General features: G+C 44.8%; 1 protein-coding gene across 1 annotated transcript; it reads left to right on the forward strand.

Moving 5' to 3' along the window:
* The first annotated feature begins 428 nt into the window (after positions 1 to 428).
* On the forward strand, positions 429 to 21,353 carry LOC118106066 (TCDD-inducible poly(ADP-ribose) polymerase). The gene is made up of 7 exons (XM_035154223.2): positions 429 to 999; positions 1,988 to 3,043; positions 10,876 to 11,065; positions 11,501 to 11,688; positions 16,696 to 17,001; positions 18,451 to 18,708; positions 19,962 to 21,353. Exons 2-7 carry the CDS (start codon positions 2,013 to 2,015, stop codon positions 20,149 to 20,151), a joined length of 2,163 nt encoding a protein of 720 aa, XP_035010114.2. The 5' UTR covers positions 429 to 999; positions 1,988 to 2,012; the 3' UTR covers positions 20,152 to 21,353.
* The last annotated feature ends 1,397 nt before the right edge of the window (positions 21,354 to 22,750 follow it).

Below are 22,750 nucleotides of genomic sequence, written 5' to 3' on the forward strand. Positions count from 1 at the left end.
AAGTGTTAAATGGTTTAAATGACTCCGTTTTGAGTCTAATTTGAATGTCGGCGCTTGTGGACACAGGAGCAGTTGGTTTTTATGTTTGAAGAAGTTGTCGACAGTTACTTCAATTGTATGGGATTTGACTGCTACTCTGTTTACCCCTGAAACTCCTGAGGTGTTTTGTGGACTCAAACACTTCACCCACCCCTCCATCGGCATAGTGCTGAGTAGGTAATGAGTGAACTATCCCTTTATCCCTTAGGTACACAATGCAATAGGGGCCCAACAAAACAAAAACAAAAAAACCTGGGGGCTCTTAACAGATGAATCCGCCCATGTCGAAAAAAATCTTTGATTATGCTAATGCACATTATTGAGCTAAAACCATGGATCTGAGTGTTTTACATGTTACAATAGTGCACGGATTTATTTTAGTTAAATACAAATTCCATGTCTAATTTCATTTGGCAGTTAGGGAAGTGTGTTGTACTAGTCTCCACTTTTTATTACATCCGGGGCCCTGGATAGAGGGCCCCCTCGGGTCTCCACACCCCCATGCAGCTTCTTCCGCTCACCAGCAGACGCCTCCCTCCCTCTCCCCCCTCCCTCTCCCCGCCTGCTTGCAGCGGAGCCCCGCCTGTGAGCAGGTTACGGGGCGGGGCCTGGCTGCGCGGAGCCGGGAGGCAGCAGCGTCTCTCTCCACAGCTGTGCTCCGCTCTTTGTCGGTCTGTGTCCTCAGCTCCTGCGCCTCTTTCCTCTCCGCCAGACGGACACAAAGAGAGGGACGGGACGGCATGAAGTCGAACAAGACACGAGCATGAGAGCGGCGGGGGCAGCGGCGGGACACGAGCAGCGCTAACCCGGATTACGGTGGCGTCCAGACACGGATACTTACCTACCAGGCCTTTTTTATATCCCCCAGACTGGACACGGAGCTCCGCCGATGTGCGCACTGGATTTTACCCACCAAAGAGTGTCGAGACCAGGGGGAGACGGGCCGACTTTATCGCGCAGGTAGGGTTTTCTTTTTGTCGTGTGTGTGTATCAGAAATGCAGCCAGGGTATCCGTCGTATTCGTAAATCCGGTCGTGTGGTAACAATTGACCCTGCCTGCCCACTGCAGTGCTTCTCTGACGGGTGTTTTTTATTTTAAAAAAGCTTGTGGAAAAGCTCCGTGTGCGTCGAACAAGTGCTTCCCCGGGACGGAAGCGCTGCTGTGGGGGAGGCGGTGAAAGAAAGCTCCGGTCGGGGTGCCCCTCGTTTATCTTTTGTCGCTGCTCCGCCGCAATGCCTTGTGTGTGTGTGTGTGTGTGTCTGTGTGTGTGTGTGTGTGTGTGTGTGTGTGGACTGTAGCCTACGTGCAAACTTGCTCGGGCAGCGGTGTGTGAGCGGCACGTAGACGGCAGTGGCCTCGTATCGGACCCGTGATCAAAATATCTAGTCCCGAGAGAGAGAGGGGTTTTGTTACAGCGGTGATTTTATCGCTGCTGCTCCTGAGACGCAGCTGTAATTGCGGGCATGACGTTGTAGACACCCGGGTAAGGAAAAAAAAAAAAAGCTGGAGGACGGTGTCCTGCTATGATCCGCGTCCCCCTCCTCCTCATATGATTAATCTGAGGCTGGTGACTCCGGGCTCGAGTTCCCCACAGAGGGGTTAGGTAATATTTTTTTCCGCTTCACTTGCCGCCTGGTCCACAGGAGAGTCAGCGGAACAGACTGTTGCTGTAACACCCCTGTAGGAGCTTCTCATGTCGGATCACCGTGCTATATCTGCAGGGTCATTCTGGGATCACACCAGCGGTAGTATATTTATTACAGAGGGTAACACGGGTTTCGTTTCAGTTTTCACGGAGCGATGGTTGTTTCCAGGAAAGGAAAGACAGTTATTTAATAGCTCGTATTAATCATCGCTGTTTACAACAGGATGACTCCACTTTGGAAACTGAAGGATCGGAGGTGTTGACTTCTATGACTCCCTTTTTCTCTTCTCTTTATCTTACAGGACTGTCGGGGTGTAGGAGACGATCATGGATACAACTTTGCACATTCTCCAGAAAGCCGCAGACGCGGGCGTACCGACCGGCATCTCTCTGGATGTGAGTCTAAACATGGACGAAGGGGAAGGCTTCACGGAGCGGCAGATCGTGGGGCTCCCGGACAAAATACCGCTGGTGAAACCTTATTTCAAGAAGAAGCAGAGGAAATTGGACTCCAAATGTCTCCACCGAGCCCTGGAGGACCCCATCCTTACCACGCTACTACGCACGGACACGCTGGTGTCTGGGGATGGGGTGTTTGTTCCCCGGAACCAGCCGGGTCGGACGCCGGGCAACCTGTGCGCGGCGGCCGTGGTGAAGCAGGGCCGCATGGGGCAGGTGTGTCTCAAGACCCCGGGAGCTGCGGACGGTGCCGCGGCCGGGGCTGTGGTAGCGGGGCTGATGGCCCGGGACGGGGATGTGGAAATAGCCGATACTACTGCGGAGCTGGAGGAGACGGAGCGACGAGGGGAGCGACCCAAGATCACCGACCCGACCCCCGACAGCCGCTGCTTTCAGCTGAAGCCTGCCCCCAGGGCAGCCGGGAACACAGTGACAATAACGCCGCCCGTCAGGGATATACCTCCCCTGGCTGCACCCCAGGCCCCTCGCCAGGAGGGGCCCATCAAAAGCAATGACCTCTTAACCTCTGGGGCTAAAAACCTTCCAGTCAAAGACTGTGCTGGAGTTCAGGACCCCCTTCCCCTCCTCCTACAGCCCAACAAAGGAGTACTATTTCAGGATAAAAGTGAAGAGGCCTCCCTGGACCTGGTTTTCGAGCTGCTCACTCAGCTCCAGTATCACACACACCAGTCAGACTCAGTGGACATCTGTGTGGATTTCCTACAAGGACAGTGTGTTTATGGCAACGACTGCGCCCACCACCACACTGTGCTGCCCTTCCACTGGCAGATCCACAGGAACAGTAGTCAGACGTGGCAGAGCATAGCGGATGACTCCCAGGAACAGCTGGAGAGACTCTACTGCAACCCTGACAATGAGCAAGTCAGGCTCAAGTTTCAGTAAGTATCCCACTGTAGCATTTACTGTAACCTGCTGGCTTTTACATATTACACTGCGTATATACCGTGTCCTCTACACACAGGATCCAACTGTGAGGAGAAGCAACACCAGAGCTCTTCTCTAATTTTATTTTGGATCTATGTCTGTGGGTCGGGGGTCAATTCGCTTTCAGTTCAATCAGTTCAGAACAGGAAGTGAAACTACAATTCATGCACTTGTGGAGGGGCATCAGCATTTCTGTTCATTGTGGGCAACAACACTGAAATGATACTGAGAATAACTTCTCAAAAAAATATACACTTTTGAATAACATTAAAGAATTTAGACAAAATCCTCATCCTGGATCGATAGAGTTGAAACAGACAGTACACTGCAGCCCCACCAGTACATTTCCCGGTTGTAAGCGCTGCTGAAAAGGCTACTGTGCAGTAAATTGATAGGCACTTGTGACATGGCAACAATGGTGCAGTAAGCTGATAGGCTGCTTGTGAATGATGAGCCACTTCTGGTTCGGTGTGATGGAAACAGTAGACCTCAGCCCGAGCTCCCACTTCAGTTTCACCACCGGTATCAAACTGAAAGCTCTGACTCCACAGCTGCTCTCTGCATGTGTGGCTAATGGACTGTGGCCAAGCGACTATGTCCGTATGAGAGTTTCTTTCTCGACCCTTTGCACAGCAAATGTGGTTTATGTATGCATGTTTGTATGTGTTAGTCACTCTATCTCCTGTGTTTGTGTGTCTGGCCTTCACGTCTTCCAGTTAATGTGTACCCTCCATGTATCACTTTATTTGAACTTTGCTATCGTGCCCTTGCGGAGGCATGGCACTCCATCTCCCGGCCCTGATATCGGTTATCTATTTCCTGTATTCCCCTGCTCCCAACGCGAGTCCGTTGATTGGCCAGGGCTGTGTCCAAACCAGACTTTACAGCACTCATGGCAGAGAGCTGTGAACTTCCATGACCCTCGGTTGCCTTGTGCGGTCACTGACACAGACGCACTTGGCAGCTTCTCTCCTTCCCTCGGTCATAGACTTGCACACCACTGTGTACACTCACACAAACACACACGCACACTCGGCTTGGCATGCAGACGCTCACACGAAGCGGCTGCACAGAGAAGCTCAGTGGCTTGCTCTGCTCACACGCACGTCTTTTAGCAGACAGAGATAAACCTCTCTTTCACTCTCCCACACACTCACATAGATACACACACACATGCAAGCACTTGGCAAGCCCTAGTAGGGTGACATAAAGGAGCATGCACTGCTTCCTGTGAAAGTGTACTGCATGCAGGCGTGTTCACACACAATGAGAAATCGTTCGAGGACCCTGTTGACCTGTGTTTATTGTAAACACAGGTCAACCGCATTGTTTATTCAGTTTATATCCTCATTAGTATATCCACACATATGTCTCTCTCGTTTGAGGTTTGTTACTGAATTTCTTGTGCTAGCCACCAAACTAATGGTTACTTCCATAGATGATTATTTTCTCAACTAACCAATTTATTGTTTGGTCTCAAAAAAATCCCACTAAACATTCAAAATTAATTTTACCTACAGTCACAATTTCGAAAAGCCAAATGTGACATCTTCAAATTACTTGTGTTGCCTAACCAACAGACCAAGAATCAAAGTAATTATTTATTCACATTTGTTATATATCATATAAAGAAAGGCAGGAAATCCTCACAACTGAAAAGCTAGAAATGGGGAACATTTGCGTTTTCCTGTTTGAAATATCAGCGGCAAGTGAGTTTTCTTCTAATCAAATAATCAACTCGCCTTTTGGCTCTAGTAACATTTGCACTTGAAAGCAGACATTATTAAGTAGTAACTGCCTTATTTGTCCTAAAATCAGCAAGCACTGAATTAGCCTAATCACTGTTTGATTAAGGCGTAGATGTCTTGAGGGCAACTCAATTTTATTAAAACACCACATTAAGTTTCTTATGCACAATCCTGTTACAACCGCTCAATCTGTTAACACAATCAGAAAATTCAAGCACTTTTTTGTCACACTATTGTCGTCCATGTTACATAGCCAGTGACACAGCATCATGCCATTAAATCCTCCAACCCCGGACACATCCACACCCTCGATCACATCATCAGACCCTTTGTGAGCTGCCACAGCCTTTGAACGGCCATGTGTTGTCTTTGTTTACATCTGTGTGGACTGCACACACACACACACAAACAGACACACACACACAGAGACAGGTTTGTGTGTGTGTGTGTACAAAGACTTGTATGCCTCTGTGTGCTTGACTTGTTGACTCATGTTTCAAACTGAAACTCTATGCAAAGTGCATATTGCCCCACAAACAGGATATGCACCTGGTGGTGTCAACCCAAATTCTTCAGAGGCCTTTTGAGGGTGTTCCACTCTCATACAGTCAGACAGGACCATCTGGCTCACTTGCCTGAAACTCCGGCAGAAACCAGATACGCCAAAAAGACTGTTATTAAGTTTGTAATGAACACAAATTTCCACAGCATTAATATTTGTATTACTCAGAGATATTTGCTCTAGTTCTCTGTTATTGTGAATTTTCTCAGAGATAATCTTTTGGATAATCACTGAATTCACACACATTTCCACTTAATTATACTATTCTGGACACTGTACAACCAATTAACATATAACCAGTTACTGTCTAATACTTTCTCATCACAGCCATTATTAATCATAAACCTTTCTTTTAGTTTTTGAGTTCTGCCATGCAGCTCAGGGATAAAACTCAAAAATGTGCCTAAAATATGTTGGAAGCTTTTCTAACCCTGATCCTAAAAACAGGTTTGTCTGTTTGAGAATGGTTGAGTGAAAACGTAAAACATTTAACGTGACGTGGAACATTCTCATACCTGAAACACATGACCTCTCCGACAGGTTTGCAGGTTTCGTATACACCGGCTAATTCCTGTTTTTCATATTATTACATTTTTGAAGTGGTTACTTGGGTTTTGCCCTCCTCTCAACCCAGGTGAGAGGTCAGGAGGGTGGTCGACCTGCCGTTGGTGGGTGTGAAAAGGATTTAATTGGTTTTTCGGGGGCATGTTGACACTGGGTAAACTCGGGAGTGGTTTGTGAGAGGAACAGTCAGGAAACTTGTGTAGTGTTCACCCTGTTCTGGTTATTCGGTACTTGGTTAAGTAATTTACTTGAGAAGCCTTGTGTTGCACAGAGTGTGTGTGCATGTGATCTTTCATACTTCCATCAGAAATGTGATCCAGGCTATCTTTTCATTCACGCAAGCACACACACACACACACAGACGTAGGCATCACCATGGCTACCATGGCCAAATGATAACATTGTTAGTGATCTAAAGAGCATCAGATGACTTAACAAGCTCTTCTGTCGGTATGGTAACACAGGCCTGTTATGCCTTCTGCCCTGTATGTGTGTGTGGCAGAAAAGGAGTGGACAGAAAAGAAAGTGTGTGTGTTCTGAGCTGTTCCCATGTGTGTATGATCCATAGCGCAGGTTAATCCCATCCATATGATAAGCAGGAATGGAAGACTGGCTAATCCGCCTTAGTCATGAACTCAGCACTGAGGAGGAATGTCACAGTCATCGCTTCTAAAAGTTATACTGTAATAATCCTCTGCCGTTCAGTTTTTTGTTAACAGACTTTTGCTGCGCTTTAGTGTGAATGGATATATGAATGTATGAGAACGTATGACAAAACAGTTTTCTCCTCCCTTGCCTGCACCGCACAATGTGACGTTTGTTATTTACAGGAACACACAACTTCTCCACCAAATCTCTCGTAATTAGACCAATTTCCTGGAATATCTGTGCAAGAGGGAACCTTAAGTCTTCGACATAGGCTCGCTGATTTTTATGTTACCACAACGAAGCACACATTTTTTCATGTGTGTATGTGGGAGAGAGAGAGGGATGGAGCTACAGAGGGAGAGAGAGAGAGAGAAAGAGGGAGGCGTTTTTGTCGGCCAGGTGATAAAAGCCTTGCTTGTCATTAATTGACATAAAAAGTCACCGAGCACCGAGGGCAGAGCGACCTGACACCAATGTGTGTGTGTTTATATCGTGGGGGATTCCATGTTACCTCATTGCGTTCAGGATGTCAAGGATGGTTGTGTCTATAAGGGCTTGTTACTGATTGTGTGTGTGAAAAGCAGCAATGTCAGATAATCAGTCTAAATGTGTTCGCTGTTTGCGTGTGTGACTATAATGTGTCAGACAGACCATGCCATGAATCAGTGGGGCGAGGTCTGGGTCGCTCTGCCTTTTATTACTCAGAGTCTGCCTTTATCTTTTTTTCCCCGTCTCTCTCAATCTCTTCCTCATTTTTATCTTATCTTGCGTGGATCTTTTCGTCCTCTATACGTTTCCTCCCCGGCCTCTCTTCTCCTCCCCCTCTCTCTGTCTTTGTGTCATTATTTCATCCCTCCTTTGTCCCTCAAGGGCCCAAAGAGGTGTAAGAGAAGTGGAAATGTGTGCGAGATATGCCTCTGCACTCAGACCGTTCACTCTTTCTCCCGTTTCCTCTATCAGATCTTGTCTTAAGTGTTATTTTTAATGTCAAACTCTTTATCTCCTCATCTTACTGCTTCACATTTGGAATCCACGGTGGCGTTTCAATTTTCAGAGAGAAGGTTAAAGAGGACACGCTAAACTATGAGCCTCATGATGTGGTGTAGAGGAGGACAGAGAGATATGCTCTTTGCAAAACAATCCGGGACATGCAGGAGACAGCAGTGGACATTATTTACTGTTCTCTCAGCTGTGTGTGTGTTTGTGAGTGTTTATGTGGTTGACGTCATGTTATTCAAAGCTATTAGAGCTGAAAAACAAAATCAAATGTAGCACACTCAAAGACATGCCTGGAAATTACATATATTCAACACAAGGAAATAAAACGAACCCATGACATAAAGGTAGTGTGTGTGTGGAAGCCTTCGTCAGCAGATTTGGTTGTCTGACTTACCTAGGCGTGACTGGACGAAGGTTGCGTGTGTGTACATGAAATCGGTTGAAAGAATGCATGCGTGTACGTGTACGAAAGTGAGCGAGCGCTCATGTGTTGTTGTTTTTTTTCTCTCTAGTCTGTGACGTTGACAATAGCATGACTGATGCTGGTATGCGGGTTCTAATGTGTGCAGCCGTGAGAAAGTTCCAAGGTGTGTGTGTGTGTGTGTGTGTGTGTGTGTGTGTGTGTGTGTGTGTGTGTGTGTGTGTGTGTGTGTGTGTGTGTGTGTGTGTGTGTGTGTGTGTGTGTGTGTGTGTGTGTGTGTGTGTGTATTTTTAACCTTTATTTATTCAGGAAAAGGTTTCACTGAACTCCTTTTTTTCCCAGCAACACCCTGCTCTCACATTGTGTAGTGATTCACACCTGGGAGCTACCTGACACAAGAGCAGCAGCAGGCTCGGTGCATGGTTCAGCGCCAAGTTATTTTTGCTCAAGGGCCTCTTACTTTTGCCTTCAGCATACTAACACTCCCTCCTAAGTCAGCAGCAGCCTTCTCCATCCAAATGTCAAATTCAAATACACTTCTCAAGATCTCTTGATTTCAATTCGCATTTTTTCAGTTGAGTTTCTCGTGTGTGTGTGTTTTTGTGTGAGCAGACCGACATTTTAAGCATGGCCTCGCGAGTGTAGACCATGCCGGAGTGGGCGTGCCTTGTGTCCCTTTCCAACTTTTGATTGGCCTCCGGGTCGAATGCACCGAATCTCAGTGCACTTAATTTAACCGGCGGAATTTTATTTTTAGAACGGCACAAACCAGGCTGTGTGTGGGAGAGAGAGAGAGAGAAAGGAAAGGACTCTGTGAAAGACTTTGGAGAAAAAAAAGTAAGCCTGACTCCCCTGGAGACCTGTCCTCATCTGAGTGTGTGAAAGAGACAGAGATATATTGGTAATGAGTGAGACGGCCTGTAAATGTGACATATTTCACTTAAATTCCTTGTAATAAAACCTAAATATATACAGATTTGTGTCAGTGGATGCACCGTAGGTCACTTGAATTCACAGCCATCTGCGAGAGCTGTTGTGATCGTGACGTACCACTCCTGGGAGAAACTGTTCTGTACTCAGAAAAGGGGGGGCATGCAGGTGCATCTACTGCACTTTCTTGTTCCGACAGAAGGAGAAAAAAACAGAACAAAGATGTGCGGAGAGCCAGAAAAGAAGCAGTGAAACAGGGAACAGAGCAGAGAGGTGATAGAACAAAGTGAGACGGAAATTGAGAAAACAAAGTGTCCAGATGTGAATTAAAAGATGTTCTGTTCTCGCACTTAATATGTCAGTGTGTCTGTGGCACCCATTTCTATGTACTGCCTCTACCTTTTTTTAATTTAGTTTATACTCTCACGTGAAACCGAAACCCCCTTTTTTTAGTTACTTGAGAGCAGTTCTGGAGGACATCTGCTTTATAGATCTTTCTCGTAATTGCGTGTTCGGCTGGTCGCTGACTCGCTCAAATACCGTTTTGTATCGGCACGTGCTCAGTGAATGAACTCCTGTTTCACTTCCTCTTACAGAGATGCAGTCACATCGTGACTTAGCAGCAGCACAAGCCGTAAATATATGAGTACATCATTTTAGCATTCGTATCCGTGTGCATGGAAGTTTGTTTGGGAAAATGACTCAGCACCTCATTATCACTGAAACCATGTGTGTCCAGTAAATGCACTTAAAGTGGATGAAACTGAATACTTGTATACCGTGTACCCATTATAATATGTGGTTTCACTTCTGTGTCTTCAAGTTCACACACTCCCTCCTTTCTCAGCATCTCTGTGTTATAGAAACTGTAATTGCTTCAGTGCTTTATTTAGCACAGACCTGACACACACACACACACACATTACCAGAACTCAACCATTGCTTGACACGCACACACATTTCCGGACATGCACTCTCACCAATGTCTCACCTTTGACATTACATCCAATTAGTTCCCCGGCAAAAATCGATGAGCCCATTAACACTTTTTCAGGCTCTGTGTGTGTTTGTGTGCGTTTTACCAGTGTGCGTGTTTTGTGTGTATCTGTAGCATGCAGTGTATGTTTCTGTCTGCCGTCCATGGCGTAGCGTGCCATTGCATTGTGTGGTATGTCTGACCCAGAAAGCCTTTGCCAGAGGTCCTATAGAGGAGTGTAAAGTAGAGAGACTGATGCACATATACAAGCACATACATGCATACACACATACACACACACAGTGGGGTTTTGACCCCCGCTTGTCGAGACAAACTGGGGTTAAGGGAGGTTGTATGTGTGCACAAAATAGTATTATGTGTTTGTACTATATAGCAGATTGTGTGTGTTCACTGGAAATTGTGAATATACGGTTCAACCTTTGACCAGAAAGCTTAGCATGACCCCCCACCATGTTTTTACAGTCATCCGCTGACGTGCCCTTGAGCAAGACACATAAGCTGTGTCTCAATTTTGAGTGAATTTCACCATTAGTAAGAGTGATTGAGATGATTAATGTGTAAATCTTTAAGATGACATTCTATCATTCTATCATTTTATCATGTTTGTCTTATTTGCTTTCATCCATGCATGTTTCCATGTGGCATGTAAGTCATGTAGCCGATTGTTGTCATCCTGTGTGATTCACACTGAGCAAGCAATTAGAGGTTTGGTCGTCTTGCTTCCGGGCACTCGGTTTAAATTAAGGTTCCATCAGCAGCCGCATGACCGGCCTTGCATGCCCGCTGCTGGAAATATAAACTGTGACCATTTAACGACAAGGTCAACGTGCCACCGCCCCGTGTTAGCTGACTGTATAAATGTTTACTATTCCTCCTCACTTATTTTTTTAACAATGGCTCTGACTTTTCCCTTGCAGGGGTAGAGTGTTTTCTCTCGACTTCGGGGCGATGCGAGTGTGTGATCTGGAGTTTGACCGGGTCAGACGACTGACCACTCCCCCCAGCCCTTCGCCCACGCCCACAACAATCCCAAATCCTACCCCCAGCTGTCACACAGTGTGGAAGTACTACTGCAGAGACAACTTTGGCTGGAGGGAATACTCAGAGGTGAGCTGCTCTGTCTGTGTGTGTGTGTGCGTGCGTGCGCTACGAACATGAGACCAGACGCATTAATGTTGCCCACACCAATCACTTGTCTCGCCACTGTGATGGGATCAATTCAGACACATGCACACTGACACAAACACACTGACTTTCCTGAATACCCCCTGTGACACAGCTGTTCATAGCCAACTGCAATTCCACTAAATCAGAAGATTGCTTTTCTCTTTGTGTGTGTGTGTGTGTGTGTGTTATCTGTTATCAATTTGTTAGTCTGTACATTGCACCACAGTTCACTGATATGTCTCTTCTTTTATTAAATATAAATGGAGAATAGATTGACTATATAAAAACAATAAACAAGTCTAAACTCCTTTTCATCTCTTTTTCCTCTTTGTCTTCTTTTATTCTTTTCTTTCCTTTATTTTTTCTCCTCTTCAGCCGGTGGTGAAGCTCATAGAGGAGGCGAGCTCGAGGGGTCTTAAGGAGGTGCGGTTCAATACGCTCCAGAACCAGTACATCCTCAACATCAGGGAGGGCTTCCAGCAGAATGCCATCTTCGGGTTCAGACGCCAGATCAAGAGGCGGCCGATGTTCATGTCCTCTGTAATGCTTACACCCCACCTACAGTAAGTAAACACTTTCAACATACCTTCTGATATCAAATGTAAAAAACGTGGGGAAAAAGAATAAGAGAAGACACTACATTTATAGTAATTTTCAAATGAATTTACAAATGAATTAATGAACTATTACATATCTATAGATTTACTCGATAAAGAGTATTTTTTGTCCTCTCCCAGATAACTGGCTAATTTATAAATTCCAGACGGAAACAATCTTTGCACATCATCCATATTACAAAATAATTTTCTTTTATTATCTTACAAAACAGAGCATTAAGGCATCTCACAATATATACTTGAAATACCTTTGCCCTTTGCTGTGAGCACCCACAGAGACTAAAGCTCTTTTTCCCCCGGTCAGAAAACCCACTAACACCCACTTACATCTGGCTTTTTTCTGCAATGGAAATGGATACAATCAGATCAAATGACTCTAGACACAGATTTTTGCGACTCTGATCGGCAGTGTTATAAGAATGGCACGTGAATGAACAAGCTAATTTCCTCTTCTTCTTTATTTCGGGATGCTGACTGTTGACCTTTCCCGTCATTGTGTTGTGACACACATTGAACTTCCGGGCACTGGCGCATAAATAGCCATGAACATTTGTGTGATTATTTATCTATTTATATTTACATCTTGGGAACAACACAGAACAGTGTTTTTTTTTATTTTCTTCATATCGTGCAAAATGCAGCAGTGGCTTCCGGTGCGTAGCTGACGTCGAACATAACTGGGGGGAGACAGCAAAGTTAAACTCCTCTACTGCCTATAAAGGTTATCTCCAGGCAGTATATTAACTGCTATGAAGAATAACCAAGCACACTGATAAGCACGAGGGTTTAGAACTGCTGCTAGTTAATAGTTCTGCAAAGCTGCAGGAAGGATCAGTTCAGAGGTAGATGTCCCTCATGCCTCTCTTTGTCTCTTACTGCTGCTTTTATTTCTCTCTCTTATATACCACCCTGTTAGAGAACATCTTGTATTTTGGATATGAACCCTACGTTGACAATTAAAACAAGGTCCTCGAAGTGTCTGGCATCACACACACACACACACACACACACACACACACACACACACACGCACATGCACATACGCACAAACAAACGCACACATTTGGCTCTCCCCGTGGCTCTCCGTGTTCTGTGAGTGTCCAGAGTTCCTGTTTGGAGACAGGCAGGCACACGGAGGTCGGTACACAATGCTAATGTCACAGTCAGGGCTGAATACTCAAAAGACTCTGAACACCACATTCACCTTTAATCCAATTGCAAGACCGGGGCACATTGGCAGTCTGAGCTGAAGCCAAAGCCCACATTAACAGCTAAGATTTTTGGCAAATCAGGTGGAGTCTCCGGGACACGGGAGAATGACGTAGGCCTGAACCAGACAAACGAGGAGATAATGAGGCAAAGGAGAACAGACATAGCACAGAGGACAAGAGACCGAACAGACATCAGTAATTTAAACCAGTGTTACTTCTTCTATTTCTTAAACAGTGAACAAACTAAATCTCTGTATTATATGAGATATTTTGATTCTCTAAAAGCTGATTTCAGAAATTCTCAGCTGCCATTTTCTTTACAGCAGTGAAGCGACCTGCCTCGCTGCACCCGCCTCAGATTTATTCCTCAAACTAGTGATACCAGATGCAAACAACTAGAGTGGTCTTATTCCATTTGCAGATTATTTTTTCTTCACTCCCTGTGCAGAGCAGGCAGCTCTGGCATTTTCCTACCAGCATCCCACACAGAGTGAACGACAGTACGAGCTGTTCCTGCAGGGCCCGACTGTCGAGAAGAGACAAAATAGAGAGAGGGAAATTAGCTGTAGGAACGGGGAGAAAGAGAATGCGAGTTAGAGAGGGAGATAGAGGGGGCATGGTGACAGGAAGTGAGAGAGGTCTAAATGGGTTCCAGACCGGGGTTTTTTTGCAGAGTAGAGCTAGTGAGTGTGAAAAGCGACTGTGGGAAGCTGGAATTTGGATGAAGGGATTTTATCCTGGGACTTTTTTTTTTTATCTGTTTGTTGTGTGTGTGCTGCAGTTAATCACTCGGTGGAGACAAAAAATGTGATCACAGAGAAAAAAAGGCCTGTCCCGGCTCCACAAACCATTCAAGTCGGAGGGTTGATTAATTTTTTTTACTTCTAGGGGAATGTTCTCAGCTTAGGCTGCATCCATACTACTGCGTTTTAGTTGAAAACAGCATTTTAAAACTAAAACAAGTTTTGTTTCCCATTAAATATCTGGCTTATCTAGGTGCAATGTTCTACCAACCAAAGCAGTTTTCACACTTCTCATCATGACATAAGAGATCTCAGCACTATTTGCAGCACTATGTCCCACAATGCTCGCTCGTGCTGCGTGCTGGAGCTACACCATGCTCACACTAGGGTCCAAAACGTTTTTACCATCTGCACAGACAGTCAGACCTGGTTTCAGCTGCAGTTCTATCATGCAATGCAGTTCTTAGTCTTTCTTATCTTTCAGTCTTTCCTACGCGCACCTGTCTTATTGGAATCTGTTAAATGTGAGAGGGACCTTCATGCACATGCTTGTGTAGGTTTATCCTATGAAATACAATAAAGATTTTAACAGGAGATGCAACAGGCGCACAGCAATGCCCCCTGAGCCATAGCACACAAAATAGGTCCATGTGTTTTTATTGACCAGTATTTGCAAACATTTTCAGTCAGTGTGTGTCAAACTAAAGCCCATTATAGAGGCGGTGGGGATCGACTTAACCATCCAGACATTGTATTATACTTCCTTTATCGTTCCCTTTAAGGAGAGTGTGCACCGCAACAGTGTTGTGTCATGTCGGTGAGGGCGGACTGCACCAGTCTCCCTGCGCCAATCTCCCCTAAATACTTTTTTTAATTTCATAGGATAAACCTACTTTAAGGGAAGGATAAAAGATTTAATAAGTCCACAAGTTATTAAGTCGTTCCCATGCGTTATTATTTTGTGGCCACGCATTGTTTTTCCCCCAAATGTCACCGGTGGGACTCCATAATTATACAATATCTGTTGCCATTTAAGTTTTTCTAAAAATAAACGTAAATTTAATTAAAACCAGCCTTCGTACCATATTATCACCTGTAGCGGTGGGTAATGGGCAAAAGAGCCAAGCATACATTCAGAATTAGATGTTGTCAGAGCCGATCCGGCATCTCTTGTGTGTGTGTGTGTGTGTGTGTGTGTGTGTGTGTGTGTGTGTGTGTGTGTGTGTGTGTGTGTGTGTGTGTGTGTGTGTGTGTGTGTGTGTGTGTGTGTGTGTGTGTGTGTGTGTGTGTGTGTGTGTGTGTACAAGGAACAATCTGTGCTGGGCTTAGAGGTTGAGGTCATCAGCTTGATTGGCACCCTCCCTCGCTCCCTCGTCTTCTGTCATTTATCTCTCTCTCTCTTTCCTGGTGATGTTATTTTCGGTCATCTCCATCTTTCCCTCCCTCCCTTATTACCTCACCTTTTCACTCGTTTTTCCCCCTAACCCCCCAAAACCCCATCAGTCTCTTGTTATCTGTCCCTTTTTCATTTCACACTCGTTTTCTGCAGCAGCCTGTCTGTGATCTTTTTCAAAGCGCATGGGGGAATAGAGACATTGATTGCGGCAAAAGATTGAGACTGGATGGACAAGACCAGAGAGAGAGAAAAGAGATGAGGAAAGCTGTCACGCTGACTCAGAGTCACACTCTGATCACACACACACATGCACACACTCTCTTGTGGCTGATGGGGCTAACAGCATTTACACTTACAGAGTGATAACTTGACAGCCAAACCACTGTGACTGACTCAAATGCCAGACACAATAGTTTTTTTGTCACTTCAACGACAGCTCCACACTTGGCATTTCATTCTTCCCCCCACTGTCTTCGTCTCATCCCTCACTCTGCCTCCCCATTGTCTTGTTTGGTTACTGCTTTCATTTGCACGCTGCCCTGCTGTTTTGTTTGCTCGGCGACGGCTGCTGGCTGCTCGGCTTCGCTCTGCAGCGCAGTCACGCCGCTGTCGACAGTTGGTGGGACACGGTTTTTGAAAGCGCAGACTTTGTAGCAGCAGAACATCAGTTTTGTTTTACGTCAGGATGCAGCCTTGATTGGAAACACGTGGGGATGAAGGCTGAGGAAGTCAGGGAGATGGGTCGCACGCTGTGATGTGCGGCGTGTTGCTGATGCTTCCATTGCTCTAAATGAACGAGCCTGGATTGCTGCTTTCACTGACCCTCAGCAGGGATGGGCCCTGGTGAAGGAGACTGCACCAACTGGACTGATGTGAACTGAAACACTTTTTTATACCGTTCAGCAACTAAAAGAGAGAACTGTTGACTTTAATTTCTCAGCTCTTTTACTCTTATGACAGGGGTTCATGTGTTGAAATGTTAGTTCTTATATTACCCACATGATTCAGATCTTATTGTTGCCTGAGTTGTGGTGTCTGCTGAGGCAGCAGTTCCCTTATGTGCAGAGTTTCTTTTCCACTGTGTGTACCCGGTTTTCTTCTATTATTTGAGTATCTTATGGGGATTTGAGTTTATCATCAATTGTTGATTTTAAGATAAATTTCCTCTAATAGAAATCAATGCTCCCTTTTAACCCCCTACACGCTGTATTGTATCAGTGTTAGTCAACAGATGACCTGCTGTGGTAGACATACTTACATCATCCAATAATTTTAATGATTAATTGTCTGTGTACTCAGCAATCGAGCACTGCCTGTATTACTGCAAAGTACTAAATGACACAGTTGTTTTCACGAACCTGTCTGGATTTACAGTTGCATCACATGTGCTGCAGCACCCAAAAAAAGTGTTCACACAAAGAATGAGCTGCAATCTCCACTTATTCTCATTATTTATAAGTGTGTTAGTTTTAGATTAATCGTCGACTTCACAGCAAATGTTTTCCCTTGATAAAAGGCTTGAACACTTAATTATCAAAACTGTTGATGATTAATTTCCCCTCTAATCAAAAATCTAATCTTGTGTTTCTTCTATTCTTTATAGGACACTGGGTGGTCTCTCTGCACCTCCCCTCCCCTGTTCATCCTCCTCCTCTTTGTCCTCCTCTTCCATGGATCTGTCCCTATCGCACCCCCTCTCGCCGACCACCACCAACCCGCCAAGCCTTTTCCCAGAAACGTGGTTGCCTATGATGATGAACCAGGACTTCCTGCAGGTGCCGGTATCGCGTGAGGACCGCAGCTACCGCACAGTGTACAGCCTTTTCCACAAGACCGTGTCGGAGACCAAGTTCAGGATCATCAAGATCCAGCGCGTACAGAACCCCTTCCTCTGGGAGAAGTATAAGAGGTGAGCTGACAAGCAAAACTTTTTTTAAAGAACTTCCTGTGTTCTGTTAATCTTAATCTATTTAAACTATACTTAAACTATTTCCAGTAATCAAACATCATGTTTGAGCTTCTTAATTTCTCTTGAATGTATTTTTTCCTGTAAGGGCTTTGTGGTGCAGTTGTGACATCGCAGTTTGACGCATTTGTGGTTGTTTTGTTGACTGTAACTCTGCAGATTTGCTGAAATGATCAGTCATAAGCATGGTATGATTTTAAGCAGAAATCTTTTTGATAGCAATTTATTTTTTTACCAGTTAAGAGATTTGACCTCACTTGGAGACACAGAATTATATTTAGATGATAAGTTTCTGTTTCTTTACATTCTTTGGTTCCACCTCTGTCCTTGTTTCACATACTTTGCTGTTGTGGCCCAAAATGTATTGTTCTTATCCAGATTTCAGTTGTTGGAACTATTGGAATATGATAGACGCAGCTGCATATGTTCTTGCACAAAGAAACGAGAATAGAAACCTTTCCTAACAACAAACACAGGGTGAACGAGACACTGTGAGAGCAGGAAGAAAAGCGAAAATAGGGCAAGTGGGACCAGCTGTGTGGCACTTCGTGAGAACGGGTCCAACGTGGTGTATGAACGCGGCGGATGGGGAGATGCTTGCCTATGATGGTGTTCGCTAACCGCTGCGGTTGAGCAGAGCAGGTCCTATCAGCTGTGACATTTAAACTCTCCCACACTGACTGGTGCAGCACAGTTTCACAATGAGTGACAGGGTGCGTGTGTGTGTTTGCCTGAAAGTGATGCCCTCTCTCAGTGTCAGTCAAGTTCTCCTTCACATGCTCGGGCGATGACGGCAAAACCACGAGTGCTTGGTTGCGTGTTTGCGTGTTTGCGTGTGTGTGTGTGTGTGTGTGCGTGTGCGTGTGTGTGTGTGTGTGTGTGTGGATTGGCATGTGAATGGCTGCTCGTTGATGTCAAAGGAAGTTGATCAGCTTGGAAAATTGGATAGAAGAATATGTGTGTGTGTGGTGTGGTGTGTGTGTGTGTGCTTGCCTTGGATGCATGCAGTGTTGGTCCTGCTTCAAGCCACAGGGTCAAAGGAGGTCATGCCTGGGTCACAGCCTGTCTGGCTCGAAAGCGCTTTCGCCTCAACATGCCTGATTGATCCGCTCACATCAAAAAGCTGTGTGTGCGTGCGTGTGTTGGTCAAACAATGGATTAGTCCCTATGTTCTCTCCCTGTTTTAGAGAAAACAAGCTGTTGATCACAACTTTAAAATAGAAAGCTGAACTGCACTCAACTGAACTTTGTGCATCAGCCTGTTTTTATACAGATTATATATATATATATTTTGTCTTTTTCTTGTTTATTACTTTTTTATCAATACTAAAAATAATAATACCCCAAACACTGAGAATCTGTTTGTTTCAACCATCTGTTCTGCTCTCACAGGAAGAAGGAGTACATGTCGCGGCGCATGTCAGAGATGGACCGGCTGCTGAGCGAGCGCCACCTCTTCCACGGCACCTCGGCCGACGTGGTGGACGGCATCTGCAAGCACAACTTCGACCCGCGAGTCTGCGGCAAGCACGCCACCATGTTCGGCCAGGGCTCCTACTTCGCCCGCAAGGCTGTCTACTCCCACAACTTCTCCAAGCGCTCGCCCAAAGGAGTCCACTGCATGTTCCTGGCCAAAGTCCTCACTGGCAGGTGTGTGTGGGTGCCGTCATTATAGATGTAATGTTGTTGTTAGATTGTGACAATTTGATTTAAGGTGATGGGCTGTTTCAATTTGGTCGCCTTTTAATTGGGTCATATCCACTTTACTCTTTTTCACCGAGCAGTCAGATATGTTTGTTTGCAGAAGCACCATTTTCTTAATACTAGAGACGCCATCCTCTGTTTTGAGGTGTGTACTGGAAGAAACATAGTTTACTAAATGCTAAATTAAGGCCTTATGTATCCAGCTTGTATTTGAGTTCCACGTTTTTGTTTTTCTAAACGTGCAGTTCGATGTGTTTGACAAGTATCTTCCCTCCAGCTCCACCTCTTCCGAAACAAAATCTGTTTTTTTTGTCGCTACCCCTCCCCTCCCACTCACTGTCAGTGTTTTCAAATTAAATACTCAGAACACGTTATAGCCTTTATTTGGTTTATTGAAATCCCGAGATTATTTTCCATCAACCAGCATTAAGTCATGCTATGCGTGACGCTCGTCCAAATTCCTTCAGCTGCGAGTCAAATCAAGGGCGATACATGCAAAACGGCAGATTTGGCTGAGGCCATTGTGCATCATCAAAGTTGTTATGCTGCAGTAGACAGTGTGTGTTGCGCCCAAAAAGAAACACACACCCCACTCACAGCGCCCCCTCCACTCCCAACCTGGGTTCAATTTGTTCCACGGCCCAGGCAGAGACATTGCTTCCAGACCTCGTTCAACTATAGAAGTTATCTGTACAATGTGATTAACTCCCCTGTCTGAAACTGTATCTGGCACACAGACTCTCAGTCATACCCTGTGTCTCTGTCTGGAGCTGAAAATATTCTTATTCTAACATGTTTTATTTATGACTCCAAAGCAAGTTGTATGAAGATTGATGGATTATGGGTCTTTAGGGCTTGACATGAATATTTAAGGGAGGCAAAACAAACTGGTTAAAATGCACTGACTTATTTCATATACTTATAGTACATTCATTCCATGCACTTACAGCATATGCTTATATTATTTACGGTGCGCTCAAACACACAGAGGAGCGGCTGCCTTGTAATCATTAAATTTAGACGAGTTTTCTTTTAGATTGTAAATTATTCTTCTGCAACTGCAGACGTGCAGAAGTGAATGGAAATCTGTCTGCAGGCATTTTTCCTCAGGAAAAGTAGGAAATGCAAAGACTATTGTTTGTCGGTTTATAGTCCGGACCACATAACTAACCTCATCTCCGTCTTCTTTGTCTGCACAGGTTTACTGTAGGAAATCCCTCCATGCGACGGCCGCCACCCATCAACCCTCGCGACTCCTCCAGTGACCTTTATGACTCCTGTGTGGACAACTGGGTGGACCCGCAGATTTACGTAATCTTCAACGACGACCAGAGTTACCCTTACTTTATCATTCACTACGAGGAGGTACCCAGCACCGTCTCTGTCTAACCCCCCGGATCAGACCTGGATCTGTCTGTATTTGCAAATATTTGCTCATAGCTTGCTTTCATCTGTGTCACAGAGGTAGAGTTTGCCACTCAAGATGAAAATTTGGTCTATTGTTGCTTTAGCCAACTCCATTTGGATCTTGTTTTTTCCCCATCTGCTGCAGATCAAAAGAAAATCTATGAAATATTTGCAAATATGTTAAGATCCTGGTCTGTAGCCAACTGTATCCAAAACTAGACTGGACTGCAGTAAGGAACAACCAGACAAAACTGGAACTGTAGCAAAGGACGGCACCTGTTTCCTCCTGCTCGCAGACGTGGATGACAACTGACAGCAGCTGCAACACGCTCGACTGGACTCAGATACCACACTTTGTTATCTAGTTGGAACAGGAGCCTTGTGATGATCATCTGAGAGGATTTGAGCTACCTTTTTTTTTTTCTGGAAAAATAACAAACCTAGTCCCCCTTATCATTTTGACTTAGTCGTACGGCTGTATATGAACTCCACATCAGGACAGACGCTGTTGTAGACGGTTAGCATCTCGTCAGTACTGTGAATGATCGATGGCCCGTTTTTATTATTCTGAGGAAGCAGAAACCGACCAGTCAGAGGCTTCCGTAGATAAACCAAGGCAACACCGACCCCCTGTCATTCTCTTGCAAAAAAAAAAAATCGTAGTGTTTACCCAGCCTCCGGCCCGTATGTTTTTTTTTTTTTTCAAGTGTATGTGCTGCGTGTTTGAATCTTTTAATTTAGTGGACATGAATCTTGTGGCCTCTTCAACCAGACAACGGACGTGAGTTTCAGTGGGACTTCTCCCCAATGGACATCCACACATTAAAAATCTCCAGGAAGAGGTTTCACAACAAGCAAGTGCTGTTCGCAGGTTGGCTTTTTTTTGTCTTCGCCACTTTGACTCCTCGCAGGGGACTGAAGAGTGTATAGTTTCCCCACTGAGACTCGACGACGACTATGCTGCAGCTGCGGCGGCACTTAAGCTTTCTGTCAGCGAACCCCCTGAAACTCATCTCTCTTGGACTGCTCTCTCGCTCAGAGACAGTAGACATGTTTTACTGAGACAAACTGTACAGACGTTCTCTGTTTATATTTGAACTGTGTGCCTTTTGTTCATAAAAATGTTTATTTATGTTAGTTTAATGTAACATTGATTAAATAAACAAACTAAAAGAGAAAAACGATTACCTGCTGAAGTTGGTGCTTTATTCAAATCATGTAAATTCACATTTATTAGACACAGTAAGTGCTTTTTTTTGCCCGCCTGATATTCCTGTAATCATTCGGTAAATCTGAGAGGGATCAGTGGAGGAGGTTGAATTTGCTCACTGCAAAATGACAATAATACAGACTTCATGCATTAGACACTCATTATAAAATGCATATAATATTAGCTACTGCAACTCCTTAATCCAAACTAAACACAGAAACGTTTTTTTGTGTTTTTCGGGTTGTGCATTCCTCTGTCCCAGTCATGTAAACATGATATCTCAAGAACACTGAGGGAATTTTTAATATCTTGTTACAAATGTCCTGTTTGAGTCAAGTATGAATGAATTGGGTTTTGGTGCTCAAAGGTCGAGGTGACTGAGATCTTACAAAACACATTGGTTGCCTTGTGAACACGATATATCTCAAGAACACCTTCAGGGCTTTGCTTTGAATGTGGTACAAATTTTCTTTTGGACTCAAAGCTGAACTGATTCGATTTTAATGGTTGAAGGTCAAAAGTTATGTAGACTGAAACTGCACTGGTTGGAGGAGGCATACTGGCACATTTCTGTATTGCCCAGAGTTGCATGAGAAAATCGATATCACACTCATATATGTATAGTAGAAATTAAGCTAGTGGCAGGAGATGGTTTAACTTAGCTTAGCTTAGCATTAGTAAATGAAAACAGAGGAAAACAGCCAGCCGATCCCAAGCAAACTAAATCCCCTTAACACCTCTTGTTATATCTAAAAGTGTATATATATAGTGAGTTAGATTAACATAATGTGTTTTTCCTGGGTTGATAGCATCGGCAGACAGCCACACCAGGAAGTAGTCCCATCCCCCAAAAAAGATGTTTCCTTGTAACAATGAATTGTTGTTTTTACTCTTTAGTGAGTATTATAAAACTATATATACTCTCTCTATCTGCCACCCCCACCAAACCCCCGCCAGTGTATTATCTGAGCGCCATGTCTAATGCGGTCCAGAGGGAGGCCGGGGCAGAGGTATGGCCGTCTAACCCAGAGACACGGCTCACATGGGGCAAACAGCAGATCTCAACCACCACCTCCACCCTCCCCCTCCTCCTCCCCATTCACTTCTCATTTCTCAGACAAACTTCTCCCTCCTGCCGTAACTTTCACTTCATCTGTTGTCTGTCTGTGCCTAATCCTTTTTTATCTCGCTCTCCTTTCTCCTCTCCCTCGCGTGTTTTAATGTGCAGGTTTTATTTGTTACCAGGGCCAAAGGTACCACAGAGAGCAACGCGCTCATGTCCTCAGTATTTTTTTATGTTTCCTTTTTTTCTTCTTCTTGGTGACTTTGGAAGTTTGGAAAATACACTGTTTCATTTTTTTCAGTCAAAAG

This window comes from Hippoglossus stenolepis, chromosome 4 (genome assembly GCF_022539355.2).
Source record: "Hippoglossus stenolepis isolate QCI-W04-F060 chromosome 4, HSTE1.2, whole genome shotgun sequence".
Taxonomy (NCBI): domain Eukaryota; kingdom Metazoa; phylum Chordata; class Actinopteri; order Pleuronectiformes; family Pleuronectidae; genus Hippoglossus; species Hippoglossus stenolepis.